General features: G+C 46.0%; 5 protein-coding genes across 7 annotated transcripts; 3 read left to right on the plus strand and 2 right to left on the minus strand.

The window, feature by feature from the left end:
* Positions 1-1,403: 1,403 nt before the first annotated feature.
* LOC131261078 (E3 ubiquitin-protein ligase HRD1-like) lies at positions 1,404-5,285 on the minus strand. The gene is made up of 5 exons (XM_058262982.1): positions 4,665-5,285; positions 4,322-4,567; positions 3,867-4,246; positions 3,325-3,743; positions 1,404-2,859 (listed from the first exon to the last, which is right to left on the minus strand). Exons 1-5 carry the CDS (start codon positions 4,791-4,793, stop codon positions 1,937-1,939), a joined length of 2,097 nt encoding a protein of 698 aa, XP_058118965.1. The 5' UTR covers positions 4,794-5,285; the 3' UTR covers positions 1,404-1,936.
* A 375-nt stretch (positions 5,286-5,660) lies between these two features.
* LOC131260813 (thioredoxin domain-containing protein 17-like) lies at positions 5,661-6,521 on the plus strand. Its single transcript, XM_058262641.1, has 3 exons — positions 5,661-6,034; positions 6,102-6,186; positions 6,258-6,521. The coding sequence occupies exons 1-3, from the start codon at positions 5,890-5,892 to the stop codon at positions 6,409-6,411; spliced, it is 384 nt and encodes a 127-aa protein (XP_058118624.1). The 5' UTR covers positions 5,661-5,889; the 3' UTR covers positions 6,412-6,521.
* On the minus strand, positions 6,492-10,410 carry LOC131260812 (uncharacterized). Of its 2 annotated transcripts, XM_058262640.1 has the most exons (6): positions 10,149-10,410; positions 9,870-10,064; positions 9,093-9,784; positions 8,957-9,025; positions 7,356-8,890; positions 6,492-7,271 (listed from the first exon to the last, which is right to left on the minus strand). In XM_058262640.1, the coding sequence occupies exons 1-6, from the start codon at positions 10,278-10,280 to the stop codon at positions 6,604-6,606; spliced, it is 3,291 nt and encodes a 1,096-aa protein (XP_058118623.1). In that variant the 5' UTR covers positions 10,281-10,410; the 3' UTR covers positions 6,492-6,603. The 2 variants fall into 2 exon arrangements, with proteins under 2 accessions (XP_058118623.1, XP_058118622.1); XM_058262639.1 differs by having other exon boundaries at positions 6,492-8,890.
* Positions 10,411-10,736: 326 nt separating this feature from the next.
* On the plus strand, positions 10,737-12,050 carry LOC131272814 (protein max). 2 transcript variants are annotated; one of them, XM_058274674.1, is made up of 6 exons: positions 10,737-10,934; positions 11,062-11,209; positions 11,276-11,341; positions 11,408-11,515; positions 11,593-11,716; positions 11,800-12,050. In XM_058274674.1, the coding sequence occupies exons 2-6, from the start codon at positions 11,108-11,110 to the stop codon at positions 11,979-11,981; spliced, it is 582 nt and encodes a 193-aa protein (XP_058130657.1). In that variant the 5' UTR covers positions 10,737-10,934; positions 11,062-11,107; the 3' UTR covers positions 11,982-12,050. The 2 variants fall into 2 exon arrangements, with proteins under 2 accessions (XP_058130657.1, XP_058130658.1); XM_058274675.1 differs by lacking the exon at positions 10,737-10,934 and having other exon boundaries at positions 11,043-11,209.
* A 1,746-nt stretch (positions 12,051-13,796) lies between these two features.
* Positions 13,797-16,094, plus strand: LOC131261993 (solute carrier family 23 member 2). Its single transcript, XM_058263885.1, has 4 exons — positions 13,797-13,907; positions 14,298-15,823; positions 15,881-15,948; positions 16,048-16,094. Exons 1-3 carry the CDS (start codon positions 13,797-13,799, stop codon positions 15,933-15,935), a joined length of 1,692 nt encoding a protein of 563 aa, XP_058119868.1. The 3' UTR covers positions 15,936-15,948; positions 16,048-16,094.
* The last annotated feature ends 2,763 nt before the right edge of the window (positions 16,095-18,857 follow it).

Here is an 18,857-nt window from a genome sequence, read left to right on the forward strand (position 1 = left end):
TCGAGACGTTGCGCGGAAACGAAACGACGCGGCTAGCCATTTTTTCGCTTTTTTCAAAGGTGTTGTTTACCTTTTGTATGGGACCGCGACGAGAAATCTGACAGTTCGTATCGTTTCCGCGCTCCCAATTAAAATACCCTCAATAGATGGTTAAAGTTGTCTCAGGCCACCAGAAAATACACCTTTAACACTAACAGCAGGAAGGCCAGGCTATTCTGACCAGGTTTGAAATCGGATTGTAAATTTGCCTTTCGAAAACTTTATCTTTTCAGGATAGATTCATTATTCAAACAAATTTGTTGCATGTGGGTTTATAATATTTTTTTTTGTGTGTTGTTGCTTTTCCTTTATTATTTTAGTTTTCACAGTACAATAATATGGTATTTATTTACATTACATTAACCTTCCAATAGTTGACCGTATCGATTTAGCAGCAGTATTTTTTTCTCGTTAATTTAATTGTTTCTATCAAGAAATTCTTGATTCTTGCCTGTTTACGTCAGCTGTAATCGCCGTTTCTTCCCGACCTCTGCCCAAACGGCTTTAGAACTTTGATCCTACCAACAACCAGTTGTGTTATTCCTCATTTTTGTGGCGTTTGCCCTCTCTTACCATTTCATTTTTCTTGTTTGACTCCCGATTACCGCTGAGAAACCCCGAAAGCACTCGTCGTCCTCCTCCGCTGGAGGAACGGAAAATGGTTTCTATATCACGTACTCTAACTAACTAACATCCGTACCGGTGTGTAGCTGATTGATTTGCGTTATGCCATTGACCATTACTTGCAAAAGGACCGTCGTTCATCATCACTTCATGCTCACAGTTGTAATGTTGCTTGCATGTGTTCAATAATTTTGTTAATATATTCTTTTCCTTTCTTTTAACGTAAATTACCCATATTTTCATACATTTTTTTCTCTCACTTTCATGTTCGAACTTTCAACCTTGCATTCATCCATTCTTACCTATTGCCTTTCTTTTTCTCCCTATCCCCCTTTTCTACGTACATAATGTATATAGTTTTTTTTTCTTCGCTCCTTAGAACCGCTTCACATGTAATCATGTTATAAACTTATTTCCTCGTTTGCGTCAAAAATCACCCTCTATCATCGTTATAAACTTATTTCCTCGTTTGCGTCAAAAATCACTCACGTTTCGTTCAAGTTGTCGGTACCGATCGGAGCGCCATATACCAAAGCCACTGATGTTTGGTCAAACAAAGAAAAGTCTAAATGAACGACGCGGCGGATTTGGAAACCAAAACATAACAAATGCATCGTCAACAAAACACACGGGAAAATAAGCATACCATTTCACTAAAAATTACAGAAAGAAGTCTATAATATATTATTCTACAAAAAAAAGGAAACAGATAAACAGAAGCAAACGGTAGGCAATATATCGAAGCTTGCTGTGTTGTACGGAGTTGTTTTGTGTTTACAAAGCATTTAAAATTAAAAATAACTGCAAAAGAAAAGCAGAGTAGCTCTACCCGGGGACGAATCATACTCTGTACTCTTTTAGCATGTTTTGTAATGCTTTTCTAAACGGTACAGTCGTGTTTTTTTGTTTCGTTTGTGTCGTTTTGCGCCACATTCCATTACTGGCTGGAAGCGAGAAAAGCTATGTTCTTGTAGGTCCTATTTGTATAATAATGTAACACCAATTGAAGATTTTTTTGATGGTTTTGTTGCCATGAATGTCTTTTCAGCCAGGAGGGAGTGAGGAACTTGGTGCCCTAAAATGTTTCCAAACTGTTTCTCATACCTGCTGTCTGCTGCTGGTTGGCCCCAGGAATATGTTTCTGCGCTTAGCGTTTTGAAGAATCGTTCGGTGTGTTGGCATGTTTTTATAGAATCTTTTCCGCGTATGTGCACCGACAGTGGGAGACTTTTCAATGGGTCTCTTCACCCATATCGCCCCCTAGGGGCTCCCCTCACTGACTATCCGATCCTGCTGACGACGGTTGGGTGGCAAACTTTTCCAACCTCCTTCGGCGCAATTCGCTCATGGCGGAGCTTTCCGGCCGATTGACGGACAGACCACCGGTGCCATTCACTGTGCTCGGCCTCGTCGTTGCCGTGGTGATGGTGCTGCTGCTAATCGCACCTTCAGTGCTGCTGTCCCCATCGAGCAACTGATCGGGCGTGATGAGGAATGCCTTGCTCGTGCTCGGAAGGGGTTCCTTTTTTAGCTTCACCGTCGCATCATCCTCGTCGCTGCTGATCGGTCCTAGATCCTCCAGCTTTGCCAGACTAGTAGCTTTGCCGGAGCTGGCGTTCGTTACTATACTGCTATTACTATCACTAATAAGATTACTACTCTTATTACTGCCATCGTTACTGGCCCTTTTCGGGCTGCCGGGCGTAGTCGTCCCGTCCGCCACATTCATGGCCGCGGGAGTTGGATCCACTACGGCTGTACCGGTGTTGAGTATGGCCGCCGAAGTTGACGGTGAAGGCTCACCGGGAACCATAGGCACCGCCGTCAGGGGCACCGTGGTCGTGGAAGGGATGACTGTGCTTGGTTGCCCCGGTAGTGATGGTGGTGGTGGTGCCTGCAGATGGGAGACGGCTTCCGGTGGCAGACGGGCCGTGATGGCAGCGTACTGGTTCATCAGCGCCACCGATGCGTCCAGCAGGGTACGTATGTTCCTTAGGTGCTTGATGCGCTCTTCGATGTGGCGCCGTTCGGTTCCCTCCATCGCACGTACCTCTTCATCGGTCAGCGTATCCAGCGAGGGTGGCACCGGCGGAAGCGGCATCGTGTACGGTGGCATTCCCACGAAGGGAAACGGAGGAAGCATCAACGGTGCACCGGGGAAGAGCGGTAAAGCATTCGTCGCTGACGGTGCCATGCCTGAAGTGAACAATGTAAGATCAGGAACGATAGTTCATTTGTTGTCAATGAAAAATAATTAAATCAATACGATCAAAGACAAAAAAAACCTTCAGCACGCAATATTTCTTTTAAATTCAACAATTAGATTTTTTCATGGAATACCGTAGGCATTAGAAATTAAAAGAAAAAATAAAAAAAGATTAATATATACAAGTATATGCTAATACACCGAATTGCTATATGGATTATCCATAGCGATGTATTCGTGGCAGAGATAACCCATTTTAGCATGTACAAAGAGAGTCAGCCAAAAACGACCGACTTGAACCAGAGCATAGATAACATGTTTTTTGCGTTATCAGCAGCGACAACCAGTCGACGAAAAACAAAAAACTTCTTTAAGTCAATTCTCATACCACATCAGAGGGAACGAATCCATTTTGTTACCGAAAAATACATAGCAACGTAAATCCCACAACTTACCATTTGGCAACGGAGAACCGGTGGCATTTGCACCGGCCGCACCACCCGCACCGGCGACACCGGTCGTGGGGCGGCTAGCGTCAGTTACGGCACCAGCAGCCCCATTCGAGCCATCGTTGGTATTGTTATTCGGCGCCGGATTGGCTGCGGTGGTGGCCGCGGTGATCGGCGTACGTAGAATGTTTAGCCGGCAGGTGGGGCACGTCTGTTGCCGTTGGAACCACGAGCGCAGGCATGCCGTGTGGAAGATGTGGCCGCACGGAAGCTTCTTCGAGTTGCTCACCATATCCTCCCGACAGATGATGCAGATGTTGTCCGACATCTGCAGCTCCTCGGGCGTCGCGTCCGGATACAGAGTGTTCATGTTGCGTATGGCACGCCGCGAAAGAATGACGTCGTTGAGGGCTTTCTTGAAATTACTGAAACCCGAAAATAGTGGCAAGAGCAAACCGCAGTGGGAGAAACAAAGGCACATTGATAAGATAAGTAACCGAACGGATTACCGATGGCTGATTGCTGGTGCTAAAATATAATCAACCTACCGCATCGTGTAGTACATTGGCCGGAAGGCGAACATGGGCAGGGTGAATATTTTCACCATCAGAATCACAAACACCACGTACAGTACGACGCGCGTGAAACCGATGATCAGCTCGGTGTACAGCAGAAAGACGGCCTTGTTTTCCCACGGCGTGTCCGAGCGCAGTTCTGCCGCATGGAAAATGTACTTGATGGCCGTATTGATGACCATCGTCATTAGGATGGCGTACTCGAAGCCAAATACGAGCTGCACCGTGACGCCCTTGGAAATGGTCGACTGGTACGCGTACGAGATCAGCTCGTAGTCGAACAGGCCAAGGCAGAGCAGTAACCCTGCGACCCGCACGTGAAACAGCCATCCTATCACTGGGCTTCTCTCCATCTAAAAGCAGGCAAAGGAATATTTATTTCCACACGACCATCTGCTACGCCTTCTGTGATTATATGCTGCACTCACGTAATCGACACGGTCCTCCGCCAACCAGTGGAAGGATTTCAGAAACAGCAGCACCGTAAACAGTGCCACAAACTTCGGATTGAAGTCATCCCGAAACACGGTGAACGCGAGACACGTCTCCGTCAGCGCGTACCAGAACCGTTCCATCAGGTGCTCGAACTCGGCCGCCCGCAACGTACCGAGGAAGATTTTCTTCATCAGCTTGCCCAACATCAGCACCAGCACCAGCGATTGGATGTAGATGACCTTCGTGGAAGAGAGAAGAACCAAAAGCGGGAAATCAAAACTCTGCACTGCCATGCGACCATGCGTGACGGGCGGCTAAGGTTCACGGATTACTCACGGCCATGCTCGGGTTGGACTTGGTGATGTACACCACCGACGGGTAGAATTGTTTCTTCTGATAGTAGGCATTGCCGATCACCAGCCCCGTCAGCAGCATGCTGATCACCGAAAGGCCGAGTGTACGCATCTTCACGCAATTTTCAGCCAGCTGGCTGATACTTTCGAAGAAAATGTTAATCTTGCCACCCAAAACACGACACCGTGCACGGTGAAACGGAAGAACCTTTCTACCGACGTGTCCCTGCCTCCCTCTCTTTCCTCTCTGTCTCTTGATGCACTGACACTACACGATGCACCTGACGATGGTACGGCGATCGCCGATGAATTCTGAGCCCCGATTGCACCACTGCCCTCCACACCTACTGATATTGTTGTTGGTGCTACTACTTCTACTACGACTTTCCTCACCACCACCTCCCGTGCAGTACATTCGATTCCGTTTCGGATACGGCGGGGCTCGACAAGTTGCGGTTTTTCTCTACCCTTTCACTGTTGGGCTTTTCTCCCATCAAACGAGCCGTGGCCGGTGCCACAAAGACGAGGACTTTCTAGAGTTGTAGACGCGGACAAAATTTGCCAATCCGCTCGAGAAAGAGTGTAATTCTTATTTTGTACTGCAATTCTTAAAGTACACGTAAACACCACAATTTTCCGTCAGCTGTCAAAAAATTGAGTCGATTGCAAGGTCACTACAATGACCAATAGGGTTCCAGTTATCTTGGTCGGGTATCACATTGAGATAAGCCTAAGGTAATTACAAGAAACAGCCTTTCATTGAATTATCCTTTTTCATTTCAAGTTTTCTCTGCCACAAATAAGATGCTTTCGAAAACTACTTACCCATTTCAAACATGCATCTCTGAACATCAACAATGAATATTTTTAATTTCCTTTTGCTCGCATTATGACTCGAAATACGGACTACCAAACATATACGTCCACCACTGTTAAACTCATCGTAAACAATGCATTTCTGCCAGCCGGTCTATGGTAAAAATAAAACGGAAATCCTTTGCAAGCAAGCGTCACCGCGAATTCGTTTGACGAGTCCCCATTGTGCGTTGATAGCGGTTATCATACGGCTGGCAACTAGGTTTCAATAGCCAGAATAGATAATATATTAAGCCCTTCAAACGGACACCTAACAGTGCAGTGCATTCCACGGGCGAGCGATCTGTTTTATAACGAATCTGCATATCACGTGAAAATATTGCTTTTCAATCATGGTGAACAAACACTACGTTGCTGGATACGATGCGTTCGTTGCATTCATGAAGGATTTTAACGGCAATGGTTCACCGATCAATGTTCTGTTTACGGGCGCCAAAATGGATAATGGGGAAAGCTGGTGTAGCGATTGCGTGGAAGGTATGGATAGCACACTTAGTAATAATAATCGATGTCCCGGCTCAAATACTTATTCCTCCCCTCCCAGCGGCTCCTTTTATCGAAAACGCCGTCGCATCTTCGGCCCCCAAAGAATCGCACTTCATTTACGTAGATGTCGGCGATAGGCCCACGTAAGTAAATCGTTTCGGTGCCGCTTAGTAATTCGAATATTCACTGTGACCGTTTGTGTTTTCTCGTACAGATGGAAAGACATGAACAATCCCTTCCGCAAGGATAAAAACACGCATCTTTCCGTCATTCCGACGCTGATCCGGTGGAAAAATCCTCAACGACTGGAGGGTGAACAGTTGACCAAGACTGATCTGTTGGAGCTTTTCTTTTCGGAGGAAGATTAACTGAAAAACTCTATTTTTTTACGTAAAACGGAACTACTGATCAAATGCTATTGTGCCTACGCCCGGTGAGCATATTCCAGGAATAAATCAAAACTAAATTTTTTGTTCAATTACCTTCTCTATTGTATTGAGTCATATATGCAAAAAAGAAAGATCTAATAATTTTTCGAAAATTTTACAAACTATTACTTATTACGCCCGTAACACGGAACTGGCACTAATAGATCGACGCTGCTGCTGTTGCTGACGGGCGAGGGCAGCAGCGCGTGATTGAGGTGTCCTTTCGGGGCTTTCTTCGTAACCGGTAGTTTCTGTAGCGAGAGCAAAGCGGGACATTGGGGTCGCCTTCATGGGAGTAAGATATCGGTCACCGTGCGCCAACCGATTGTCGCGGCCCGGTGTTGCAGCAAGGATGCGCCTCGGTGAGTTCCGGAGCAACTGTTTTCGAATGTGCGGTGTCGTCGTCGACGCGTTGAAATTACCTTTATTACACTGACCTGCTGCTGTCGACCGACTGTTAATGTCCTTCAAGCTAGGCGATAGGCACGCGCTCACACTGGCAGTGGAAAGCTGCTCTTGTACGTTTTCCTGTATCCGACGAATGATACGCGGGGAGCTAAGTACCTTCGATGAGACCGTCGTTGTCGAGGACGCTGCACCCCTAGAAGCTTGTCGTAATTTTTCCCTCCGATTGATGCCACCCCCGTGCGCCGACTTGGTGAAGGCTCGTTTGCGTGGCGTCGATTTTCGTGGGCTACCGGTATGGGCCGTCGTCGATCGTAGCTTCTGTACCTGTCGTACGTGCACAGAGGAATTACGCGGAACCGAACCTTCCTTTGGCCGTGGCGAAACGACTGCCGCTGGCACGGACACTGCTGTCGACCGAAACTTGGCACTCTGACGACGGTTTACGTTGGTTGGGGTGATGCGTTTTGATGATCCACTACTCTGGTGCTGCTGGTCCTGCACCGCATTCGTAACGAGCCCATCGAAGAGTTTCGCCTTCGCCATCACCATGCCGGCGTTTTGACTACGAATACGGGCGATTGATGCTCGGCCACTCTCCTCCTGCAACGGTGTTATGTGCGCTTTTGCAAGCAAGTTTACAGCCTCCGGATACCTTAAACTGGCACTGATTGGGGTGCGTGGTGGAAGCTTCGGTGTCCGCGCTGGTGTCATTCTGGTGCGTGGCGGCACCACAGGGGGAAGCATTGGTGTTTTAATAAGCGGAGAGTTTACTTCAATCCTTGTCACAAACGGAGAGGGAGTGTAGAAAGCAGGCGTGTGTTGCTTTGTGGACGAACGCAAGGATAATCTTCGAGATGGTTGCTGCGTATCAGGCGTTTTGAAATAATCTTCCAGTAATACTTTGGGAGTAAGGAATTCGGCGGTCGAGTCCATCATTGTTGAGCTACTATCGACCGTTACGTTGTGTGTATCAAAGTAGCTTTCAGCATTGACCCATTTTTCTTCCTTTTCCTCGTCGGTAAAGTTTCCGCTGGTCATAGTAGGCGTTATTACTTTTACTGGGGATTTCTTCTGTTCAACTTTTTCATCTGAATTTGATTCCGATGGAGCTCTCAAACCACTCTGCACCGTATTCGGCCGGCCTCGCTTAAGAACTCCCGGCTTGGGATAGAAAGATAGATCCACGGTCCCAGCACCACCAACTCCGCTACCGGTGCTATTGCCTTGCACCTCCCTACCGCTTGTACTACCAATGTGCCAAGATTGGTTACGAGAAAGCCGGACTGCCTCCCGACTACGTCGACGGATTGTTCCAATTTTCCGGGCACTCGGCGAACGGATCATCTTCTGTTCACCACTCGCCCGGATCTTAAGCTCCCTGCTCAATCTCTTCGCCAGCTGGTCCGTTGTCGAACAGGTGGCCTCGATGGGTTCCGTCTGCTCCAACGTTTGCCGATATTTGTCCTCTACGTTATCCAGCAGTACATCCTCCCGTCCGACCAGGTGACAAAATTCCTGCGATATTCTCGTCTCGATGTCCGAAACACGTTTTTTAATCGCTTCATACTCACTGCGACGAATCTTCAGGAAGCCTCCATCCGCTTCATCGTGCGGGTCGGTCAGCTGCTGCTGGCTAGTCGAACTAACCGCGATACTCATATCACCCTTCTTCGTTGGAATGGTCGGTGCGAACAGCTCGTCGGCAGTGGTGAGACAGGGCATAGACACCACTGGTGACATACGACCACCAACCGCATGTATAGATTTCCCTGCTGAATCAGACAGCTCAAGTTCGTCCTCGGTCTTAGCGCCCGTATCAGTATAGACCTTATCATCCATTTTTGCACGACTTTGCTTCTTTCGTCCCCAGGGTGCACCGACCACACTCCACCGACGTTCCATCGGCTTACCCTCGGCGATTGACGGTATCGAGCCGCTCGGTAGTAACCGATGGACCATTTTACTTGGCTTTTTGCTGCCACCTAGACTCAACCGGCTTTTCTTTGCCTCCCTGGAATAGAAAAGATATGTGTCAGAAGATGTTCGCAAGGACAAGTTATAATCCATCCAAACTTACTTTATTACTACCGTCGGTGTACATGGCAAGAGCTCTTGGTTATCAGGCAGGAAAGAAGTTACTTCTTTCCTGTAAATATAGAAAGAAAAAAAGGATAATGTCGAGTTGTTCAACGCAACTGAGAGTTAATACCTACTTCTTCTTCGCACTAAAAGCAATCCCCTCGGTAACCTTTCGCTTCTTGGCCGATTTACTGAGGCACGGTGTACCGACCGGTAGCGTCGGATCGTTTTCGCAAATTTCGTCCGTTTTGTCCAGATTCTCCGACGAGCCGATTGCACCGACTATCTTTTTGAATCCGTTGAACATACGCGTCAGCGAACCACTGCGTCGTTTTTTTTTCTTCTTATCGCCACCCACCAGAACGCTCTGGTTACTGCTTGTATCGTCCTTTAGCTGACGCAGAATCGTCTCCGGAATGCGGCCAATTTCGTGGGAATGTTCAATCAGCAACTGGACGACCGTAACGTGGCTGGTTAATCGCTGCTGTACCATTTCCGCTATGGGCATAATATTTGGCGTAAGAATGATGGCCAAATTTTCCACCGTCATCCTGTTTTGGGTCGAATGCTTCGAGACGGTGTGCAGAAACTGCATGAAGTATGCCAATGTATTCAGTGTCAACGGAGGTAGCAAAAGGCAAGTCAGCAATAGTTTGTGCACCCTTTGCTCCTTGCTCGAACCGAGTAGACATCGGATGAGTGCTTCCTGCACGTTACCACATGGGAGTAGTGGTTCGGGCAAATCTCGGAAAAATGTTTTCACGATATTCGCAACATCGATAACGTGGTGCGATCTTCCCAGCGGTTTCCCGGATTCTACACTGGTCTGCAATGGGAATGAAGAATAGGAGCATGTCATTGTTTTTTTTTTGTTTTGCTCAAATAAGCTTAGACCAAGTAGTATTACTTACCCTTATGTCTTGCTGCCGCTTTGATGATCCGGCCTTCCGGAATAACCCTTCCGTATCGACATGGTCCAAAATATATTGGCAGGCGTCCGAAACGAACAATGGGATCTGTACGATTCCACCGTTCGCTAGAAGCGCATCCGTGAGCTCTAGCGTATGCAAGGGCGCATTGAAGATACGCTTGCATTTGGCTTTTTCCTGTTGAACCATAAGTGCGAAGAAATTGCAGTTATCCATCGTTTACGCAACTTTCGGCGCAAACCAAAGCCTCTCAAAACTTACGTGCGCCCCTTTTGAGCCTTTTTCCTTCCGATATTTGATGCCGTGTTGCCGGAGCTCACTAACAACGATGGTGTATAGTTCGTCCTTGTTTACCAAATCGGAAATCAAAACGCCAGACGTTGATCCTGCCATATTAACCTGCTTTTCATAAATCACTTCCTTCTTTTCAAGTTACACTGCTAGCAGTTTCATAGCTTTCTGTGCTCTGCTTATCTCTGGTTAGTATGCGGTATCTATCTTTCCTGTGCTTCGTTGCTTTGATGTTGTTCGACGCCTGGGCTCCGTTATTTAATCCGTGCAACATGACAGTTATTTGAAAATGTGACAAAAGATGATGGCGCCTCTATCAGCAAAAGATATAAACTAAAAAACTGAGGATTTTTGAAGAATATTTCTGCAATTAATTTCGGCTATCATCCCGGAGTAATAAACATGAAATGTGATATTTCTCACGAAAAACAATGTAAAAAATAACCGTTTTCTCGAGGAAAAACATTCTGTTCGGGCGGTTTATCAATTACCCGGTGAAAATATTTCAGTCGATTGAACCCTGCTACTGTCAAGGATTCCATGCGTTTACGTAAATATGTCAATTGCTCATGCAGCGAGACAGTGATCTTCGTGAAAATAACTTACTACGCAGAGTTTTCCGTGTCCTTTTGATCGATTTTTAAGATAAACAGCGAAATTTGCATACACGCATTCTACCCCAACCCCAGTTCACGTGCCGGAAAAAGTGACTCCCGGTAGACGCAACTGTGGTACAGTATTGATTTATGCGCTTGGGTAAGTGTAAACATGCAGCGAACGTTTTGTTTTTGTTGGTACCCAACAATTCTGCATATTGCAAGTAAAATGCGGTAAATACCGAGGGATAATTTTCTACCCGTATTCATGTATCCGTACCAATCAGCTCGCCTGCCGCCTTTAGAAGTATCGTTGATAGTAACAGCCCGTGGATGCGCTTGCACGAGGAAAATCAAGGCCGGAAGCTAAGCACTAGCGAGTGGTACGACAATATGATGAGCGATGACGACCGGGACATCGACATAGAGAGCGACGTAAGGAACACTTAGGAACCTAAGTTTATGCCTGTATTCAAATGTTGCATACTCATACTCTTCCAGGATGGCGATGATTCCGACAACACCAAGTCTCAGTCGCGCATCGGTGGTGGTCATTTCTACTCGCAGGTAATTCTTGACGTCATTTTGCAGCAACTGAGAGACATTCTAACGTGATTGATCCATCCAAAACAGGCAGAAAAACGGGCCCATCACAATGCCCTCGAAAGGAAGCGACGCGATCACATCAAGGACAGTTTCACTTCGCTCCGGGACTCGGTGCCATCGCTGCAGGGCGAAAAGGTAGGAATTGGGCAATATGACCATGACCTTGAATATGTATATTCATTCCCATTCATGTTTTCCCACATACCACACAGGCTAGTCGAGCGCAAATACTGAAAAAAGCAGCCGAGTACATTCAGTTTATGCGGCGGAAGAACAATTCGCATCAGCAAGATATCGACGATCTGCGCCGGCAGAACAATCAGCTCGAAACCCAAAGTAAGAAGTTCCTCCTGGGATACGGTTTTATTACGTTTGATTTTTTAAAAGTAATAATATTCATTCTTTTTCTCCTTCCATAGTTCGCCATCTCGAACAGGCTCGTGCAACGGGCAACTTTGTCGATGGTGCTGATCTCGGCCTCAGTCTCAATGATAGCTCCCGCGAATCCGACAGTTCCGACGTCGATGAAGTCGTGAACAATAACAATAACGGGCTCGGAGCACGACGGAACAAAAAGATGAAAACGAACTCCAGCTATTGAAGTACTTTGTCATCCATTTTTAAATGTAACTATTAGTTTTAGTGCCTAAATTTGTTCTTATTTTTCTTTCGTACATGTTCACATGCAGCTTGAAATGTCTTTTGCTATGATTTCTCATTTCTCATCTCGTAAACGAGATGAAAGAATCAACGTATGTACGTTTCGTATCGTATCACGTACGTTTCGTATCGTATCACGTACGTTTCGTATCATCCACTTTAGCCTACTGTGTAACGGATTGTACTTTCTCGACGTATCATTTCTTTTAAGTTTATTACTCTTGGAATGTTACGTGCATTCTGTTCTGCTACAATAATGAATTATAATGTACATGAAAAGATCAATAAATACATCTATATATGTATATACTTGTACAATTTACCACAAGAAATCTATATTTGCGCTAATGTTTAACATGTTTTGGTAAGCTTTGGTTCAACAGCAGCTCAACTACCATAAAGACCACCCATTCCCCCTTTCACCCTGAGCCTGGTGATTACTATCTTCTGCCTGGCTTCCTCTCTTTTCCCTTAGCTTCTCATGATAAGCGTCTTCATTCCAAATCTTTCTAGGTGTTAGGTTGGCTGACGATGTAGTAAGTTTTAAATCACCACCGATCGCAAACAATCCAACAACATGTCGTGACTGATTCTACTACTTGCATTTCATTTCCTTTCACGAACTAAAAGCTCAAAACAATAAATCCAATATAAAATTCGTATTGTTTTTCATTGAACATTTTTTTTTTATTTGATCAAACTTCCTATTTTTATTGTCGCCAATTAGTTGCTAGTATGCTAATTCAGGTTTCTACTAGACATTTGGGGTATTTATTGAGGGAAGAATGGAGAAAGAAAATGGATGGTGTTTGCGGTGACCTGGTGTACGATCATAACAAGCAGTATGTATTTCTTACCAGTATACAATGGAATGATTGAATTAGAATTTCAATCACAAGCCAATTGATGTTGATGAAAAAGCGTAATACCGCGATTCGCTAGTTTCCTTTCATCGTTCATCGTCAACGCTGTCCCCACGGCTACCGATAGCCGAATTGTGTTTCTACTGTGGAACATCGGCGGCGAACACTTTGGATAATGCGGTCCTATCTAGCTTGGTACACATTCTGTAATGGAAAATAACCTCCGGGCAATTAAAAAATAAACGAACGACGAGCAACGGTGACCAGGAAGTGTCGCATGGAAGTGACTATACCTAGTGAGATTGTCCGTGACTGCAGGGGGGTTAGGAATGGCAAACTAGACCAGACCGGTTGATAAGGTGGCAAACGAGCTGGAAATAGCACTTGATCCGTGCTATTGACAGTTCCCTTTACTTTTACGACGAAGCATTCATAAAAGTGTGTAAAATACTGTAGCATTCCGCATCTAACGGAGTCGGTGGGATATACAGAGAAAGATAAATGAAGGGAAAAGGTGTTGGATGCATATTGTGTTCCAGTGCCAAGTACCTCGGGGAAACCTCGAACGGCACACGTTAGTTGGGTATGCACGCGCAGGACATACACATCACTTTGTCGTACAGAAACTGCCGGATTTTATCCGGGATTGGTTTTATGTGAGTTTTGTAGGAGAGCAGTTTGAAACTTGGTTGCAGTTTGTGCGCGTGTAGAATCATTGAGATCGAACGTTTACTTTCTTACCTAACCCCAAGGGTTCGTGCTAATAGACACTAATTCCTGCCCTTAGCTGCAACCAGTTAGAGCCGTATCGTTCATTGAAGTTCATTGCAAGTACAGATGCATTGATAGCAGATTGATTGTTCAGTGACATTTAGTTCGAGTGGCTGATCGAAATGGAGACTTCGGAACAAACGCAGAAACTACCAAAAGCACGTGGGAGCGACATTAACTACGGCATAGACGACAATCCGCCGTGGTATTTCTGTATCATGATGGCGCTGCAGGTGAGACTAACGAATGGCATATACCAGACTTATCATGTTCCAGCTCCATTGTTAATTGTCGAAATTATGCTACCAGCTATAGATCATTTTGATGTCCATGTGAGTTACTGCTTTTTTCAAAAGAGAGAGAGAGTGTACAATAAAGTTCTGCAACCGTTTATATTTGAATTTGCAGTTTTCGATATTTTACACTTGTTTTTTTTTGCTCTGTTAAATGATAATTTCCCACATTTCAGTTTTTTAGCGGTAATGGAAACGTGGTTTCTTTTTGTTGCACACACAGGCTTACTTGAAGGCTCATGGTGGTATAGAATGTGTTAAAAAATATGACTTAGATTAGTTAACTAAAACTCTACACTGGCCTGTATTTTTGTTCATTTCTTACCACAGCACTACCTCACCATGATCGGTGCGATTGTGTCGATTCCGTTCATCCTCACGCCGGCACTTTGCATGCGGGACGAGGATCCAGCCCGGGGCACCATCATCTCTACCATGATCTTTGTGACCGGGCTGATCACCTACCTGCAGGCGACCTGGGGCTGCCGGCTACCGATCGTGCAGGGCGGCACCATCTCCTTCCTCGTACCAACACTAGCCATCCTCAATCTGCCCCAGTGGAAATGTCCACCGGCCGAGGCGCTGGACGCAATGAGCGACTCCGAGCGCACCGAGCTGTGGCAGGTCCGCATGCGCGAGCTGTCCGGTGCGATCGCCGTTGCGGCCGTGTCGCAGATAGTGCTCGGCTTCAGCGGGCTGGTTGGCAAGCTGTTGCGCCTCATCACTCCGCTCACCATCGTCCCGACGGTGGCGCTGGTCGGTATCACGCTGTTTGGGCACGCGAGCGAAACGGCCTCCAAGCAGTGGGGCATCGCCGTCGGGACCACCGCGATGCTGACGCTCTTCTCGCAGGTCATGTGCAACGTGCAGTTTCCGGGGCTCGCCTACCGGAAGGGTGTTGGGTTGCGCGTGTGCTGGTTTCCACTGTTCAAGCTCTTCCCGGTGCTGCTCACGATCGCCATCATGTGGACGGTATGTGCCATTCTCACAGCAACCGGCGTCTTCCCCGAGGGCCATCCCGCCCGCACCGACGTACGGCTGCGTGTCCTGCAGGACGCCGAGTGGTTCCGAGTGCCGTATCCGGGCCAGTTCGGGCTTCCGACCGTGTCGCTGGCGGGTGTCCTCGGCATGCTGGCTGGTGTGATCGCGTGCACGGTCGAATCGATCAGCTACTATCCGACGATCGCGCAGATGTGTGCCGCACCGCCACCGCCCCTGCACGCCATCAACCGTGGTATCGGAATCGAGGGACTCGGCACGATGCTGGCCGGCCTCTGGGGTTCGGGCAATGGGACCAACACGTTCGGCGAGAATGTCGGTGCGATCGGCGTGACGAAGGTGGGCAGCCGACGGGTCATTCAGTGGGCCGCCCTCATCATGATACTCCAGGGTGTGCTGAACAAGTTCGGCGCCGCGTTCATCATGATTCCGGATCCGGTGGTTGGTGGCATCTTTTGCGTCATGTTCGGTATGATCACGGCGTTCGGGCTGGCCGCCCTGCAGTACGTGGACCTTCGGTCCGCCCGCAACCTCTACATCCTGGGTGTTTCGTTCTTCTTTCCACTCGTCCTGTGCCTCTGGCTGCAGGAGCATCCGGGCGCTATCCAGACCGGTAACGAAACGGTCGACTCGACGCTCTCCGTCCTGCTTGGGACGACCATTCTCGTCGGGGGGGTGCTCGGCTGTGCGCTGGACAATCTCATACCGGGCACACCGGAGGAACGGGGACTGGTGGCGTGGTCGCAAGAGATGACCCTGGAAGCGTCGCATCCCGGGGACGACGAACGAGCCGGTGAAGGTAGCGCAATTGCGAAAAACACCTTCGACTTCCCGTACGGCATGGGTCTCATGCGCCGGTGAGCCACCAAAAACTAAAGTATATCAGACAATAATCTATCGCTTTTTATTTCCAGGTGGAAGTGGACCCGACACGTGCCATTTCTTCCGACGTACAAAATGAAACTGTGAGCGTCTTTTTGGGGTAAGCAACGAGCGTTGATTGTCTTGTGATTCATGTATAACATGAATGTTTTTTTCTAGAATGTTTGTTTCTTTTACTTGTTGTCCTTTAATGCACTAGCGATTGTTACATCAAATGTTACGCAAAGGCAAGTTGTTCTCTTTTTTCTCGGTTTAAAAAAGTAAAAGTAAATGTCAATATTTGAAAAGGAAAAAGTTGAGATTAGTGTTTCTGACCGACATTGTTACGTTGTGTTAAGTGAAAATTGTAAAATATCGATAAGTTACTCTTAAGTTGTCAGGACTGCCTATGTCAGACAAATAATCAATAAACAATAATCAAGATAAACAATTATCAGTAATGTTCGAAATTTCCAGTCTAGTTTATTTTTCAAACTTTGTTCGATATTGCTACCATTGAACAGCATTTCTTCATGCGCTACGTTCCTGTACGGAGTTCTCCAAGTAGTCAATTTTATTAGTTTTATTTTCATTCCAAATTTGCCATTTGCCGTTCAGTTTCCCCCTGCTTCTCCCCATACAACGGACTTGGAGTGTTTAAATCGTGAATGACATAAGCTGCTCCAACTGTTGGATTGCTCTTGATTGTTTTCCCTCATACTTTGGCAACGTTTTGTTTCTACTTCATCCGTTTTTGTCGACACCTCAACACTTTGGCATTTTTATTCATGCGAGTAACATCGATCTTCCTTCGCTTCGGTTGTTAATGGCCACACAGTCTATAATTCATTATTGCTTCCTACCAAAAACCCCTTTATCGATCTCAAGGATCAATGGAGAACATGTAAAAAAAACCTTCGCCTCCGAGAGACGGTATCGGTATACGGTAATATTTCTAGAAACGCCAACCATTCGCCGCCCAAAAACCGATCCAAGCCTGATCAGCGGAGGAGTTTTATTGATGTTTTCTTTCGTTTTGCTTTTCTCTTTAAAATCACAGTATGTTCAACGTAAAACAACTACTACTCCTGTTTCTGGGGCCTGGGGTTTTTCGTCTGATTGATTAGTTATGGTTTCTTCCCCCGTCCGATTCGATCACTTTCTCTAATGCTACTTTAACTATCCCGGTTATTGCCATAACAAACTTGGTCTCCTACTGGAAGTGATGGTGGGATTGGATCATCATGTAACATCTTGAGGAAGTTCAGTAAATTCAGCTGAATTCAGCGTCCCGTCCGTCCAAGAAAAGAAATTGAACAAATTCCTGAACAAATTTCGATTAAAAACTATGGATGATCCATCAACACATGCAATTGCTCACGAGAAAAATATGTCATAGTAAAAGATGAGTTATGGTTTAACAAAACTTACAACAACTAACCCTGTTTGCAACCATTCTACTATACTCGCAACCGTACCCGCACTGCGTTAACCCTCAATTTATTTTGGCGACTCGTAGTTTTATGCTTTTAATTTGGTTCCTTTCCTATATTATGCGATGTGAATGCTTTCCCTCCACATTCAACACCTGGTGTTTCTTGTCAATCTTTTGTTCCGTCGACTTCCTACAACCCCTTTTTAATGGCACACAATTATGGTCAAAATCATTCTGAACGATCTGCTGGCATTCGCACACCAAAATCAAGCTAGAAATATTCCGCCATGCAACCACCGGTAACCAGAAAACGAAATAAACATATTAATCAATGAATAAATCCATACCGTACAGTGATTCAGAGTGCATGGCACCTAAGGTATTTTCCAAGAGGGATTTACGTTGTAAAATAAAAAAAACTGGTGAATAAAAAGAAAGATATGTAAAAAGATACGGTATCCGCATTGGCATGACACAGGATTCACCACTCTGAACGGTGGTGATGCGCAGACTCAATCGTACCCTTTCTTAGCAGACGGATCTTAGTTCCATTTGCTTTTGATTTTTTAATGGATATGGATTTTTTGTCAAAAATATGATCTAGTAGGTGTCGAAAAACTCGATAGCCCTCAGTAAACTAGATCGTTTGATTGATGGTAAACGGACGAATTCTTGCAATCCCTGAATCTACACATAGTAAGCGGCATGGACGATACATCATGGAGACGCATGGTGATTGTATGGCGAGATTGTGAACGATTCAGTTTTAGTTTCTTTCTGGTGGGGGCGGTTTCGCTTGGTTTGGTTTGTGCACTGCTGTTCCGAACGAAATACGGTACTGTAGAGTGAACCTATCGTTAACAGTACGTAGCCGGTTGGCGATCTGACGAGATCACACCGTACTTTCTGCGTTTAAGGACACACAATGGCAATGAGAATTGGGGTAACTGTTTGTTAAAATACGATACGTTTTAAAATTGTCTAAATCCTTCTATGCTTAATCTTCTCACTCATTACACCTCGTTTCCTCATTTTAATCAATCTTCAATTCTCTTCTCACTCGCATTCATTCTTTTGATTTTCTGTACTGTTCTTCCTCGTTGTCAACTTCTTTCAAAATAATTTATTATTTGGCTTCTAGTGGTGTGAGCTTGGTACAATCATTCATTTCTAGTAGTTATGGTTCCTTCTCGCTAATAGGCTAAATGCAATTTTTTCTAGTCTGTAACTTTATTTGAAAACAGTTGTTTTACCGATTTTTTTTTTCTCCGTTTGGTGTTGGTTTGTGACTTATATACCACAAACACTGTCTACACCCGCTGCGAGAGGTCTCCGTGTAGATGCCAAGCTTTGCTTCCTCATGGAATTAACCCTTCTTCGAAGACCGTTTTAAAAAGGTTTGTTTGGGGCAAACCATTTTCCGGTGCCATACAACGCTTCATGGTTTATGCATCCATAGTCTTCGACGTGGACGACGTTCTAGTTCGGTAGTTTCTGCGAAAAGGGGAAAACGTCACGATTTGATTAGAACATGGCAGGCACGAGGATAGTGCAGGAGAATGAAATTACACGCAAAAGCCAGGATTAAACCAAGC

This window comes from Anopheles coustani, chromosome 3 (genome assembly GCF_943734705.1).
Source record: "Anopheles coustani chromosome 3, idAnoCousDA_361_x.2, whole genome shotgun sequence".
Lineage (NCBI taxonomy): Eukaryota > Metazoa > Arthropoda > Insecta > Diptera > Culicidae > Anopheles > Anopheles coustani.

Bases quoted from the DNA above. Each gene is read 5' to 3' on its own strand.
- LOC131261078 (XM_058262982.1), bottom strand. From the start codon at position 4,793: ATGCGTACACTCGGCCTTTCGGTGATCAGCATGCTGCTGACGGGGCTG. The intron at 4,568-4,664 runs GTGAGTAATCCG...TCTTCCACGAAG, and splicing joins AGTCCAACCCGAGCATGGCC to GTCATCTACATCCAATCGCT. The intron at 3,744-3,866 runs GTAGGTTGATTA...TTCGGGTTTCAG, and splicing joins CCAATGTACTACACGATGCG to TAATTTCAAGAAAGCCCTCA.
- LOC131260813 (XM_058262641.1), top strand. From the start codon at position 5,890: ATGGTGAACAAACACTACGTTGCTGGATACGATGCGTTCGTTGCATTC. The intron at 6,035-6,101 runs GTATGGATAGCA...CTCCCCTCCCAG, and splicing joins GTGTAGCGATTGCGTGGAAG to CGGCTCCTTTTATCGAAAAC. The intron at 6,187-6,257 runs GTAAGTAAATCG...TTTCTCGTACAG, and splicing joins GATGTCGGCGATAGGCCCAC to ATGGAAAGACATGAACAATC.
- LOC131260812 (XM_058262639.1), bottom strand. From the start codon at position 10,280: ATGGCAGGATCAACGTCTGGCGTTTTGATTTCCGATTTGGTAAACAAG. The intron at 9,785-9,869 runs GTAAGTAATACT...TTCCCATTGCAG, and splicing joins AGCGGCAGCAAGACATAAGG to ACCAGTGTAGAATCCGGGAA. The intron at 9,026-9,092 runs GTAGGTATTAAC...CTATATTTACAG, and splicing joins GCTTTTAGTGCGAAGAAGAA to GAAAGAAGTAACTTCTTTCC.
- LOC131272814 (XM_058274674.1), top strand. From the start codon at position 11,108: ATGCGCTTGCACGAGGAAAATCAAGGCCGGAAGCTAAGCACTAGCGAG. The intron at 11,342-11,407 runs GTAATTCTTGAC...CATCCAAAACAG, and splicing joins GTGGTCATTTCTACTCGCAG to GCAGAAAAACGGGCCCATCA. The intron at 11,717-11,799 runs GTAAGAAGTTCC...CTCCTTCCATAG, and splicing joins CAATCAGCTCGAAACCCAAA to TTCGCCATCTCGAACAGGCT.
- LOC131261993 (XM_058263885.1), top strand. From the start codon at position 13,797: ATGGAGACTTCGGAACAAACGCAGAAACTACCAAAAGCACGTGGGAGC. The intron at 13,908-14,297 runs GTGAGACTAACG...TTCTTACCACAG, and splicing joins GTATCATGATGGCGCTGCAG to CACTACCTCACCATGATCGG. The intron at 15,824-15,880 runs GTGAGCCACCAA...TTTTATTTCCAG, and splicing joins GGCATGGGTCTCATGCGCCG to GTGGAAGTGGACCCGACACG.